Source organism: Cystoisospora suis (genome assembly GCF_002600585.1).
Source record: "Cystoisospora suis strain Wien I chromosome Unknown contig_2461, whole genome shotgun sequence".
NCBI lineage: Eukaryota > Apicomplexa > Conoidasida > Eucoccidiorida > Sarcocystidae > Cystoisospora > Cystoisospora suis.
The window spans coordinates 17,440-29,490 of NW_027155260.1; the positions used below are offsets into that span (position 1 = coordinate 17,440).

Here is a 12,051-nt window from a genome sequence, read left to right on the forward strand (position 1 = left end):
AGCCATTCGGACGACGAGGCCTGTCTCGCTATCGGCACAGTGTCCTCCATGTACAGCCGCTTAGGTAAAAGCGCCTGTCTACAAGGAAGAAACTCTCCAGAAGAACAGCTGAGAATAAACGCTAGTGAAAGGTAGCCAACTGCTGACCCGCCGTACTTCCATCATCTCCGCTCCTCACTAGTCCTACAGGAACTCCTTCCAGAAAGGGAAGCAAACGCTGAATACGTTCGCAGGGAGGCAGCCCTTCCGCGCCTCAAAGAAAACGAACGTTTGCTTATGGGTACGAGAACCTCAAGAAAATAACGATCCGTTGTTTGTCGATGGTTTGGTTAATTCGTTTTGTCGGCAACGAGGCCCTGGGCAACACCGAAAGCCCCACTAGCTACTGACCGCGCCTTGGGCGACCAGCGTATCGGCCGCCATCCGGAAGAAAAAGCAGTTGATCAGCAAACTCGAGATGCAACTTCCTTAGTCTTGAGGAGTTGCCGGTTGTCGTGGGACCGTGTAGACTGCTCTCGCAAGGAGGGGTGCCATTCCTGACCCCAATAATGTCAAAACCGGGAGGCTGGAGTGTAGCGAATCATCACATGAAAAACGCCGGCAGACAAGTAATATGAAGCTAGGCTGCGATTATATCAACACGTGTAAGAGCTACTGGTATGCATGTCGTGTTCGTCTGCGCCAATATAGGGACCCCCTGTAGTCTATCGGGCGTCAGCGACAGGTAGTGACCAGCGAGACCGCTCTCACCGGCCTCCGGCCCTGAGGCACCACAGCTCCTGGAAAAGACAAACACCGTCAGAGAAAAGTGCAGGGCCTCTCGAATACTATTGCGCAGACGAGCATTCCTCTTGTTCATGCCGAGAGAGGGACGCCCTCCTGAACCACGTTGCAGTCACCCTTTTCGCAGCCCAGAAAAAGGTGAAACTCCGCTGTCTGACAGTGGAGTTCATCAAACCTCGTTTGTACAGTCTTCGCGGGTGACCCTGATGGCAAGAACACATCTGTCCCAGAAGCTGGGGTGGGCCTGCTAGCCGTCTGCCCGGACCCCCGTTGAATGAATGCTCAGTGCTGAGATAGAAGTGAAGACGCATCCTCTTCTCAGCTCAGCCAAGGTTTATAAATGAAGTGCTGAACTTCCTTTCCCATAGGGGTGAGAGGCCTTGCTCGACCGTCCGCTCACGGCCAGAGTGCCACTGCGGCTAGATTTCTAGGGTGGCCGGGCCCTCAACCGAGCCCAGTAGGGGGCCATTCATACGTCTTCCGTACTGTGGAAAGCTATGGATGGAGTTCTGCGGGATGGGGTCCACAAACCGTCCGACCAGCCATGACGCTAGCTACGGCAAGCTGAGACATCCCCGCAGAAGGTCACCGAAACCACCGTGACCTTGAACTGTGTGAGACGTCTCCGGGCGTCATGCGCCCGCCCCCCCTGGTGCCAGCCAGCTGCTAACCATCGATTGCTCCGCCGCATGTACAACCAACCACAAGCGCTAGGTCATTAGCCTGTTCAGCTCCAGTTATCCCCCAGCAAATGCACAAAGGCTTGTGTATTGTGTTCGCAGGAGACAACTCTTCCAAGAGAAAGATGCACCATTACCCCGCTCATTTCCTCAGTCTCCGTCCTTCTCAGTTGGCCGGCAGTCGGGGTCAGACCTTGGCGCTTTCCGCGATTGAAGGGCGTCGCAATATCCGCGGGTCCCTCACCGGCAGGGAATTGGAGACCTTTTCTTCCCGACTTTACAGCTCTCTTTCCGCTTGTTTCCGTCTCATTTTTTCTTCCCTCATAAATATTTGATCAGTTCATCCTTTTCCTACGTCGTGGAGGAGCTCGATCCTTTTCAAGTTGCAGGTCCGTCATTTCAGCTATTTCTGGTGGCACCGCTGTGCCTCGCTCTGTGTTCTGTTCCAGTTGCCACTTCGCCTTTTCGCTCGGTGGCCCGATCTGATCGTTTCCTCAAAGGCGTCTCACTTTCTTGTTGTTTCTCTGACGACCCGTGATCTCTGCTGCGCGAGAGTCCTGCTGTCGCAAAAAGAGTTTTTTCACCGTGGAATGCTAGCCCATTTTGTTGATGGCTTCTCGCGTATGAGGGCAGGAGTAGCACGGCTCTCTTTTCACAAGGGAAACGCTGCAGACTCCGTGCTCTGATGTTTATTGGGAGGTGGCAGAAGTACATTCTTTTCCTATGAATCGTCCAGTTTTTTGATGGACTAGTTGGGCCTGATTCGGCAAGATGGGGTACGGTGGGAAGAAGAAAAGAAAGCAGGAGGAAGCTCCAATCGAGCACACGACTTCCATATGGTATATTCTGTGCATTTTGGTGATCGCAGCCGCGGGGCTGTCAGTGGGGGCCATGATTTTGAACTCTTGGCGAAATGCTGCCGCCATTCAATACCGTTACATGTTCAGAAGTAAAGAAAAAGTTATGTCCATTGGCGTCACGACGTATGGTTTGTATAACATTGTGTTCGATGGCGGAGGGGCGTATATTGGGTGGCCTCAGCGGATTTCTGACGTGCAGACTCGAGGGGATGCGGCTATTCAGATCGGACAACAGTCGACGAACTCGAACGCGCAGTTTCAAGCATGGGCAACCCAGTGCCCTCCTCAGTGCCAGGACGCTATAAGTACCCGTATTTCGTGTTATAAGCGTATCGGAACTATATCTACGATTTTACTCGGGAGTTTGTCTGTAGGCGCGGCGTTAGGTCTTATAGGAGTAGGGTGGTTTTTTCTTTTCGGAAAGCTTGCTTATCTTCAAATGGGGTGTTGGTTTCTTGCGGGGGCGGTGTGCTATGGGTGTTTGGGCTATTGGATATGGGAAACAGACACGTGCTGGCTTATGATTATAGCTTCCCAGCAGGTGCCATACCCCGCTGTGGGTATGCCATGGTATATGTCTCTCATAAGCAGTGGACTTTATGTAGCGGCCGGAATTGGTGCGATTTTTGCAGAGTTCATTGATAGTTACAATGAAAGGAAAATGAAAGAACAAGCGCAGATGAAACTTATGATGGAAGCCGGTGATGCGTTTGATGGATATGGGATGCCCGGAATGCCACCTGGAATGGGTGGGCGACCTCCACCGATGATGATGGGCATGCCTCCTCCTATGATGGGCGGAATGGGGCCAAGGCCGGGTATGCCTCCTGGAATGGCTGGAGGCATGGCAGGAGGAATGGCAGGAGGAATGCCAGGGATGGGGATGATGGGTCCACCGGGGCCAGGGGGGATGAGACCACCTCCTGGCATGATGAGGCCACCTGGTATGAGTCCTCGTCCTAGCTTTGGACCCAGGCCGAGCATGTGGAGGTAGTAGCAGTCGTAGGAGTTCTTCGAGAAAGGGGGGGTTGGGAAAGGGGGAGCGGCAGGAGACTGAGTATTGGGTACACGCCTGTGGGGTCTTGATGTGGTGGAAAGAACCTCTTCGTAGGACCCCCTAGTTTTTTTCTCGTTTTCCGGCTGGTACTCCTTCGATGCCCGTCCACCACGGGGCCAACTTTATCCGTCTAAATTTTCCGATTATGTGAGAAGGCCGTCAGCTTGTTTCACGACTGGTTTCCTTTGTACGAGGATCACAACCGGACGGGAGGAGGAGGAGGGGACGTGGCCAGCGGCGACATATGCTTGGCTAGTCCTCCAATGGAATATCAGCAAGTGAAGTGACAATATGATCATTAGGGAAAATAGGTTATTGCGTAATGGTGCCGTTGTTCTGGCGCCCTAGGCTTTAGTTGACAAACTCTGCATCGGGATCCCTGCCCTGGAATGACACGCTGTCGTAGCTGTCTTCGGACGTCTCGCAAGAGAAAGCAGCCGCAGACGCGTTTTTGCCTGCGTTATAAACCTAGGTAGATCATGAAGAGGTCAGCGAGAAAACAGGTTCGGACACCTTACACACCAGCTGACTGCGGGCATAGCTCGCATGCACAAGTAACTTTTACTAGCGAGGCAAGCCAAGTGAAGGCTATTCAACAAGAGAGGAATGTTTCGGACGATCCGTCGGCAGCTGTAGAGAAACGATCTGTTGAGCCATGTATCCGGTGAAGTCGTTTTTTCTGTCGTCACGGCATACCGACTAAAGGCACGCCTGAACAGCAGCCTGTGATGAAAAGCAAGACGGCGGCTCCACTCCCTTCTTCCGCTGTGAGACAGGATCGGAGGGAAGTCAAAATTTCAGAGTATCATTCTTACTTTCAAGACTGTCAAGGCGCTCCCGCCTCTTTTTTTTAGCTCAAACAGGTGCGCGGCAGAGCTGCGTGAAAGGCCGACTTGAGCTTCATGTAGGACATTTTTGGCTAATGCCGTCGCCGGAAGCCCAGTTTGTAGTGAATTCCTTCACGCTTTGCGTACCACGGTTTCGCGCAGCACATAGGCACACAGAATCTATGACTTCATGGTGTTGTACAAAGTTGCAGCCAGAAACGTCACGTTCGCCAATGCTACGCAACCCACTCGCGACTCGACTAGTGATTCCAACTGGACTTGAGTGGAGAGCGCAATAGCAAATTCGTGAGGCACGCGGCTAGATCGAACTGCGTCATCTTACTCTAATTTGCTACAGATCCCAAAAAATGTCAAGCCGGGGACATTGGGCCGCTGTCCGGTAGTACTCCCACCCGCGGCGGACGCTTCCTGTATGGTTTGCAACACCGTTTCGATACTTTTCTCTCTTCCGCGCAAGCTATAGCTCGGAGACGCTTCTTCGAGCAAGACTTTCAAGATGCTACATGGCTCTGCTTCGGTGTGAGCTTCCCTCAGCTAACTACCCGGGCTGTACGGCGGGAAGCACATGAAATGTACGGAATTTGTGAACTGCTGGTATCCGGCGGAGTCACCAGATCCCCACCCTGATACGCAGAAAAGCGTCAGCAGAAGTAAGCAGTTTGGAGGACTGAGTCACGGTTTCAAGAGAGTACAGTAAAAGATTTCTCATCACTAACATTTACACTATCGCGATCCCCCCCCGGTTGACACCGGTGCTTCTGCACCACGTCGCCTTCGATTCTATCTCATCTTGGGATATCCGTTGACCACCTGTAAAAGCAACAAGACTCCGGCTGTAAGACGCCAGAGGGAAGTTCACAGGCCTATTTATTTCTTTTTCAAACTCTTCAGCTTCTGCTGCATGATCTTTCTCCTCTGCTTGAGAATGACCATGAGCTTGAAGCGATCGAAGTCAGTCATGTTCGCTCGCTGCTCGCGGATCTGGCGCTTCTTGCCCCAGCCAGAGCTGTTGAACTTAGCGATGACGTCATCCTTCTCGAGCGCCTTCTTGAGCGTGGCTGATCGTACACCGCGGGGGATCTTCAGATACTGGTCAGTGAGGGCAACCCGTCGCACAGGCATCGACTGTCGCCTTACGCTGAGGGTGCAGCAAAACGCACATAACCGCGTACCATTTAGCCTCTCGTCTCAGGCACGAAAAGTATGCCTTAGGCAGACAGAGCTAAGTGTAAGGAGTCTCCTCCCTACAACCCATAATCGCGCCTAGTATGACTGACACCGATTCCTAGACCGCCTCCGCTCACGCGTCCCCTCCACATATGACGCAGCTCGAGGCACTCGTCCACTCTCCATCTAGACATGACAAAGGAGTCTATCCGGCTGGAGCAATCCTCGTTCATGTATCGCCATGGACGCCCATCAGTCGCTTACCCGGTGACGCCAGCACCATCAACAAGGACGCGAGTCTGGTTGATAATGTCGACGACGAAGCACAACTGCAAAGAAACCACACCAGCACACGCTACAGGAAGGGTCTCAAATGCGCAAATAAAGAGCTTCGGTCAACTTGAAGACTCCATCAGGCCCAGGAAGATGACAGTTCAGAAACACGACGGCACAACCGATGGGCAACACACACCTCCGCCGCCCTCTCTACTGTTCTTCAGCAGAGCGGTTTGACATGCTTGGGGAAATCTCTGACTCCACACTTCAGCCATGTTCCCCGGAGAATCAGGAGTGAAGTCGCAACCTGACCGGGGAGGGCTCTATACCACACATGCTACTTCAAAAAGCCTTCATTTCCAGCGCCGCTAGTCTTCTTCTGTAGGAGTCCCGCGATCATGTAGTGAAGTGTGGACGCGGCCCATACGCAAAACCCTGCCCAAGACCAAAGAACCGAGCGTAACTGGCTCTACGTACTTCCACGAATCTTATTTTTTACTCACGAGCAGCATGCGGAAAACCGAACCCCACACTCGCCTGGAACTCCAAAACGCCTCATTTTAACCCACGAAAGACACGTGCAGTATGGAAGTGACGGCGATAAACGAGTAAACCGCTGTCTGGTCTCAAACGGAAATCACATGAACGACTGTTTCACCTTCTCGGAGTCAACGTTGTCATAGCCAGTGTTCCGTACCTTGCCTGCATCGGGGCCGTACTGGATAACACAGAGCCGGCCAGGCTGGAAGTATCTCGTGAAGAGCGGCATTTTGGCGATAGTAGGGGGAACCGGGACACAAAATAAACTCTCACGGTTTACCATACACCGGCACCATCATACAAGGGCAGAACCCCTGGCGTACAGACCTCGGAATGCCACGCTTTCTTCAGAAGATGCTTGCTCTCATGTTTGGGAGGCATGCCGCCGCCGCATGTTCGGGTGGTGTTTGATTTTCTCAACACAGCAGTGTCCCCCCCGCTTTTCTCTCACCGGTGTGAAACAGCGTGCATTCCGAACGGCAGGGTGTGTTCGGCTTATAAAGTGGTTGGCTAAAACTGCTAGATAGTGTGAGGCCGCCGTCCAACAGCCATGCTGTATGCCAAATGGCAACAGCTGTTGCTTGTGCCAGCATCGATCACTGTCACACGGGGATGCCCCTTTGACGAGGCTTCTGGCCAATGTCTGGAGGCTGGCGAGCGTTTATTTTCACGATTTCTAGCTGATGCCTCCCTTCGAGCAGGTATATAACGGTGCTAGGTGAAAAAGAGACCCCTTGGGTGTCTTGCCTACGTCCCCAGGGCGGAACACAACGTGTCCGCTGGTTAGGTTCTCGCGGTGCCGGGCAGCGCTGGCCTGCTCGTACGTTACAGCGGTAGCAGCTCGATGAAGGTTATGCTCGGCCGGGTCAACCGCGAGCACTGGTAGAAGGCATCACAAGTTCTTTTTCCATCTGGAGCTTTTTTGTTGTTGGGGCCGCTATCAAGGCAAACGCCATAGCACCCCGGACACACACACACACACGGCTGGTTATCTGTCTTGTTCAAAGCCTTGTGCCGCAAACTCGAACGGGCTTTTCCGTCGTAGTTTGAGTCATTGAGATGGCCATGTCGGATGTTGACAAGAAAGGCCTCGCGGCCGAATTTGTCGGGAGCTTTGCTCTCCTGTTCGGTGCAGGCCTTCTGAGCATGTTTCAATCGGATTATTTCTCGTACGGGTTGGCAATCTCTCTGACCTATGCAGTCCTTACTACGGCGATTTACCAGTTTCGGGTGGCACAGCTGAATCCGATTCTCACACTCACAGAAATCTTTGCTGGAAGAGTCAAAGCGTCCAACGGTGCTTTCAACATTGGTGCTCAATTTTTGGGTGCGTGCCTGGGAGCTACTCTCAGTGCTTTGATCTGCGGAGAATCTGGATTCATCCCAGCCGGTGTCGAAGGGGCCATCAGCAACAAAATTCTTCTGGCGCAAGGAGTGTTCTGCACTATCTTGGCTTTCTCGCATATTGAGCTTTCTGCTGAAGGTGGACGGCTCCCAGGAATCACTGTAGCTCTTGTGACCTACGCAGCTTACACGGCAACTGCAGGACTCTCTGGATACCTGAACCCAGCCATCGCAGTCGGTTCCAACGTTGGTAACGCGCTCCAAGGCAACACGATCTACGCCTCTCAGTTTTTCTCATTCGTCATCATTCCTTTCCTGGCTGCAGCAGCTGGATGGGGACTTTACAAGTTGGCGGTTGACAACTTGTTGCTTTCTGAACTTATCGGTAGTTTGGTGTTCACGTACTGCGCTTGCTGCGCGTTGGCAGGTGGCATACAAACCTTCAACTCCGCCCTGAGTATTGGATGCATCGCGGCCGCACTTGTCTACACAATAGGATGGAAATCTGGTGGCGCTATCAATCCGGCAGTGTCGATCGGGACTCTCGGTGGTGGCAATGGACGTCCGGGCGACGTTCTCATGTACTCATTGTTCCAGTTCGGTGGTGGTGCCTTAGGAGCTTTCCTGGCTCGTCACACGATGGGACCAATCGGTTTGCTGAACATTTTGAGAAATGGAGACAATCTGTATGACCTCGTCCTTCTCTTCGTTTTCAGTATGCTCTTGATGGCAGCATACGTCTTGACCTTCGGAGATGTGTTAGGCCGTCCTGCTGGTGTCATGGTAGGCTTAGTCTACTGGGGTTTCCACATGTTCTTTACGAAAGCTATGACTTTGAACGTCCAGACGGCTTTTGGTATCATCGTTTCTCAGTGGCTGCTCTCAGGAGAAGGCGAAGACTGGGGCAATTCGTTAGCGTGTCTTGGAGTCCCTTGCTTAGGGAGTCTTCTCTCATGCGCTCTCCTGTCGCTCCTTCCTAGCAAATACCAGAGAATTCCGTAAAGGAAACGATTGGTATATATATCCCCTCTTGTCGTCTTTTGACCTTAACTTGGTGACAGTGAGAAGTTGTCTTTATACATGACGTATCGACGCGACATGTGCCATTCCGTTGTTTTTTCTGTGCTTTCCGCTAGTTTTTTTGTCTGACTTCAACACACGACTGAAGGAAACAAGCCGGTTCATCCGATGTTCGATATCATCGGATGCCAGCGGGTTTGACCGTGAAATAGTGACGTTCCTTTCGGTGATGGATCCAAGAATCCGCGAGTCGCCACCAAAAAAGTGCACCGTTTCAATTTCTCGCCCTCCTGCACTTTCCGGTGCTAATTCAGTCAGTGGTCGGTAGCTCTGTCGTTATCACCTGAGTTCAGACAGACACGACCACATCAGTTTACAGTTTTAGGCCCGGTTTCCCTCACTGAAGGTGTTCTGTTGTTCGCTGTTACGAGCCAACTGCACTGACACACTGTTGCTTCCACGAAAGAAAGATATTTGCCTCAGGAATGCAGAGAACGGATCTTAGTGCAGTGTCCTGACGAGTGAACTCGCTTAGGATCTTTCTTTCCGACAGCGCGTCAGTGATGTCAGACGGAGTCTAAGGTCGGTGTAATCCTTTCTTCTTTCACTTATGCTCTGAAATCTGTAAGACGCGAAGGCGTTGGTGACATAACTAGCTGAGTTGAGGTGTGGCTCCGAAAGGCGGCGGCCTGACTTGCACTTGACATAAGGAGTCCTGTCAAGCGGGTAGAGAGGTTCAGAGGCTTATGTAGATCTTTGATCACGCCTGATGGTAACCGTATGAAGAAAGGTATGTTTCTCTCCTCCAGACCACTCAAACAGAGCCGGTTCTCTTGATACTCAAGACGATGAAACCCCGACAAGCCTTGCGGGGCACACCTACTATAGCCGGCTCCCTCGCTTTCTTTTGGCCGGACTGAGTGTGGTTCTCCGTCCATCTTCCTGCTGACTCTCTACGCCTATCCTTTACCGTTCGTTCTACGCGGGCCGGAGTCTGGAGAGCGAAGCGACACGTTACTTTGTCCCGTAAGAGAGATCAGGTCAGAGGGCAGTCCAGTCCTCATGCCTTTCTACGTCCTAGACTAAGATGCGATGCATTGCACGCCCCCTACTTTACTTCTCTAGTAAACGGTGTAAGGCTTGCTGAAAGACTTCGAAGATATCTATCTATGATAAGGTGACTGAGTGAAGAGGAAGACGTCAAGTATGCTGCGTGTCAGTTCCTTTTGTTCTGATCGAGCATTCTAGATATACGCCCTAAATTTTAGACGGAGAGAGATGACCGATTCTCTCGTTTTCTCGCCAATTTCTCAATCGACCAATAATTAAAAAATTATCTATTTTACATTTATTTTTATTAAATAATATTTTTCCAGAATGATTATTTTTAAGAGGATGTCCAAACATGCTGCCTTCGAAAAGGGCCCGGCGCAACAAGCAGAACGAGAGGTTCATGCTGCTTCGTCTTCTTCCCTTTGTGTATGTGGATCTCTCTATCTCTATCTACCAACATGTCTTTTCTCTCTTTTCAAGCGAGAGGAATCGTCATTCTGTTTCCATGTGAGATCCATCCTGAAACATCTTTTGTCTAGACCATCCGTCCTTAACCAAACTAAACCCCAATCTCTCTTTCTCATTCAACAAGAACAGAGGGGGCGGTTGCGCGAATGCTATGGCCCTGTCTCTTAATATGTGTCGGTGGAATGAGCTTCCTTTTTCACCCTTACAGAAACACTACGAGCCACAGAAGAAGACATTAGAAGGTATAGAAAATACGTAGGAGAGGTAAGCTATACCATCCACCAAGTAGAGATACATGTAGATAGAATCGCATGACTACGCTGCTCGCCCCTGCTGTCTTCAGGTGTATGTATGAAGATGCATGCATTTCCGAAAAGATAAAAGAAGAGAGAGAAGTCACGTCGGCTATTTCGAGAGCCTTTCTATAGGTCCAAGTGTAGATGATGAGCCCTCTTTCGTGAAGAACCGAGAGGAGAGAGAGATGAGGCATGATACGAAAGAATAGTCACTCCACATACAAAGCCAAAGATGAGAATCACAAGTATAAAAAGTTGTCTATTCACGGGTGAGAGAGATGAACTTAAAGATACAAGCTTTCAGGAATATTTCCCTTCTTCTGATAGAGAGCTTTCTCCTTCGCTTTGCGGAGATCTTCTTGTGTGATCTTCATACGTCTCTCTCGAAGCGCAAGAAGACCCGCCTCTGTGCATGTCGCCTGGCAACCACAAGAAGAGAAGACAAAGAAACAGATAATGAAGAAGAAAAGACAAAAGAAAGATAAGGATGAAAAGAGAGAAAGAATGTTCAATCACTCAAAAGAGGAAAGCTCGGAATGCACAGACAAACTCGACAAACGTCCCTCCTCCTTCTTCTTTCTACCTCTTCAGCTCACTTCTCATCTCTCACAACGCGCAGATGCAGGTACATACCTATTTATTTATCCTTAATCTATCTATCTTTGATCTATCTTTAATCTATCTATCTATTCGGTTTAGTATAAGCCTGTATACGAATCAGCCCGACAGCATCACGTTACTTGTTCAGGTAGGAGAGAGGTGTATTTCTTTATTCTCTATTCCTTTCAGAAAACGTCAGGTCGTTTCCATTATGAGTGAAATCCTGTCATGAAAAGAGACTTCTCTTTTCTCTGCTAAGAAGGGAGGAAAAGAAGAAGAAAAAGTCATGAAGAAGAAGAAGATCTGACTTTGATATCTGCGCCGGAGAGCTCATCCTTGGCCATAACAAATTCCTCTAGATCCACATCATCCGCCATTGTCATGCGTGCTGTATGAATCTACACACCCACACACAGAAAGAAAGAAAGAAAGAACCTAAGACACAGAGAGAACAGTGCCTCTCTATCTACAAGGGCCATATCTCAATAGCTGTCCTATACATATATATATACGTATCTGTGAAGATATACAGATACGTAGATAGACTGATAGAAGGGATGAGAGGAGGAGAAGAAGAAGCGGGGAAAGAGATGCTGTTTTGATAGATGTTGAAGTGGACATAGACAGGGAGTGAGTGAGTGAGAAATGCAAGCAATTGTCTGTTAATCTCTAAGAGAAGGAGACCCACACAGATGGCAGTTTAAACATACACACCACTACTGACCTGTCTCGACACAAAAAGACCTCCCATCGACGTCTCTAACTACAACCATAGAGCCATACATATCCATCTAGCTATCTACATATATATATATAATAGAGAGAGAGAGAGAGACACATTTCTCTCTTGATATGATAAATATGTGAATGAAAGCAGATTTGTCTGTGTATGTATGATATAGAAACAGACTCCAGTAGTACATCCATCCATACATACACGGACCATAATTTGGGCGTAGAAAAAGAGAGCAGCGTGAGGAGCGAAAATGAGAGAAGAGATGACAGTGTACATGCATATTCATCCATACACTACTATTACAGCCATTCATCTCTCCACAC

The 12,051-nt window shown here is 50.1% G+C and overlaps 4 protein-coding genes across 4 annotated transcripts in view; 2 read left to right on the forward strand and 2 right to left on the reverse strand.

Annotated features, from left to right (window-relative positions):
• Positions 1–1,503: 1,503 nt before the first annotated feature.
• Positions 1,504–3,317, forward strand: CSUI_005110 (multitransmembrane with signal peptide and gmgpp repeat at carboxy-terminus protein; the record flags this gene model as incomplete). The annotated part of the gene is made up of 1 exon (XM_068065289.1): positions 1,504–3,317. Exon 1 carries the CDS (start codon positions 2,235–2,237, stop codon positions 3,315–3,317), a length of 1,083 nt encoding a protein of 360 aa, XP_067922734.1. The 5' UTR covers positions 1,504–2,234.
• A 1,682-nt stretch (positions 3,318–4,999) lies between these two features.
• On the reverse strand, positions 5,000–6,712 carry CSUI_005111 (60s ribosomal protein). Its single transcript, XM_068065290.1, has 3 exons — positions 6,369–6,712; positions 5,660–5,724; positions 5,000–5,366 (listed from the first exon to the last, which is right to left on the reverse strand). Exons 1-3 carry the CDS (start codon positions 6,492–6,494, stop codon positions 5,096–5,098), a joined length of 462 nt encoding a protein of 153 aa, XP_067922735.1. The 5' UTR covers positions 6,495–6,712; the 3' UTR covers positions 5,000–5,095.
• A 93-nt stretch (positions 6,713–6,805) lies between these two features.
• On the forward strand, positions 6,806–8,801 carry CSUI_005112 (aquaporin 2). The gene has a single exon (XM_068065291.1). The coding sequence runs from the start codon at positions 7,271–7,273 to the stop codon at positions 8,555–8,557; it is 1,287 nt and encodes a 428-aa protein (XP_067922736.1). The 5' UTR covers positions 6,806–7,270; the 3' UTR covers positions 8,558–8,801.
• A 1,551-nt stretch (positions 8,802–10,352) lies between these two features.
• Positions 10,353–12,051, reverse strand: part of CSUI_005113 (26s proteasome regulatory subunit 4 like b) — a 2,149-nt gene continuing 450 nt past the window's right edge. The window contains exons 2-3 of the mRNA XM_068065292.1: positions 11,301–11,390; positions 10,353–10,811 (exon numbers count right to left, since the gene is read on the reverse strand). Of these exons, the coding sequence (XP_067922737.1) occupies positions 10,677–10,811; positions 11,301–11,390 (225 nt within the window). The 3' untranslated portion in view covers positions 10,353–10,676. The remainder of the gene's footprint in view (positions 10,812–11,300; positions 11,391–12,051) is intronic.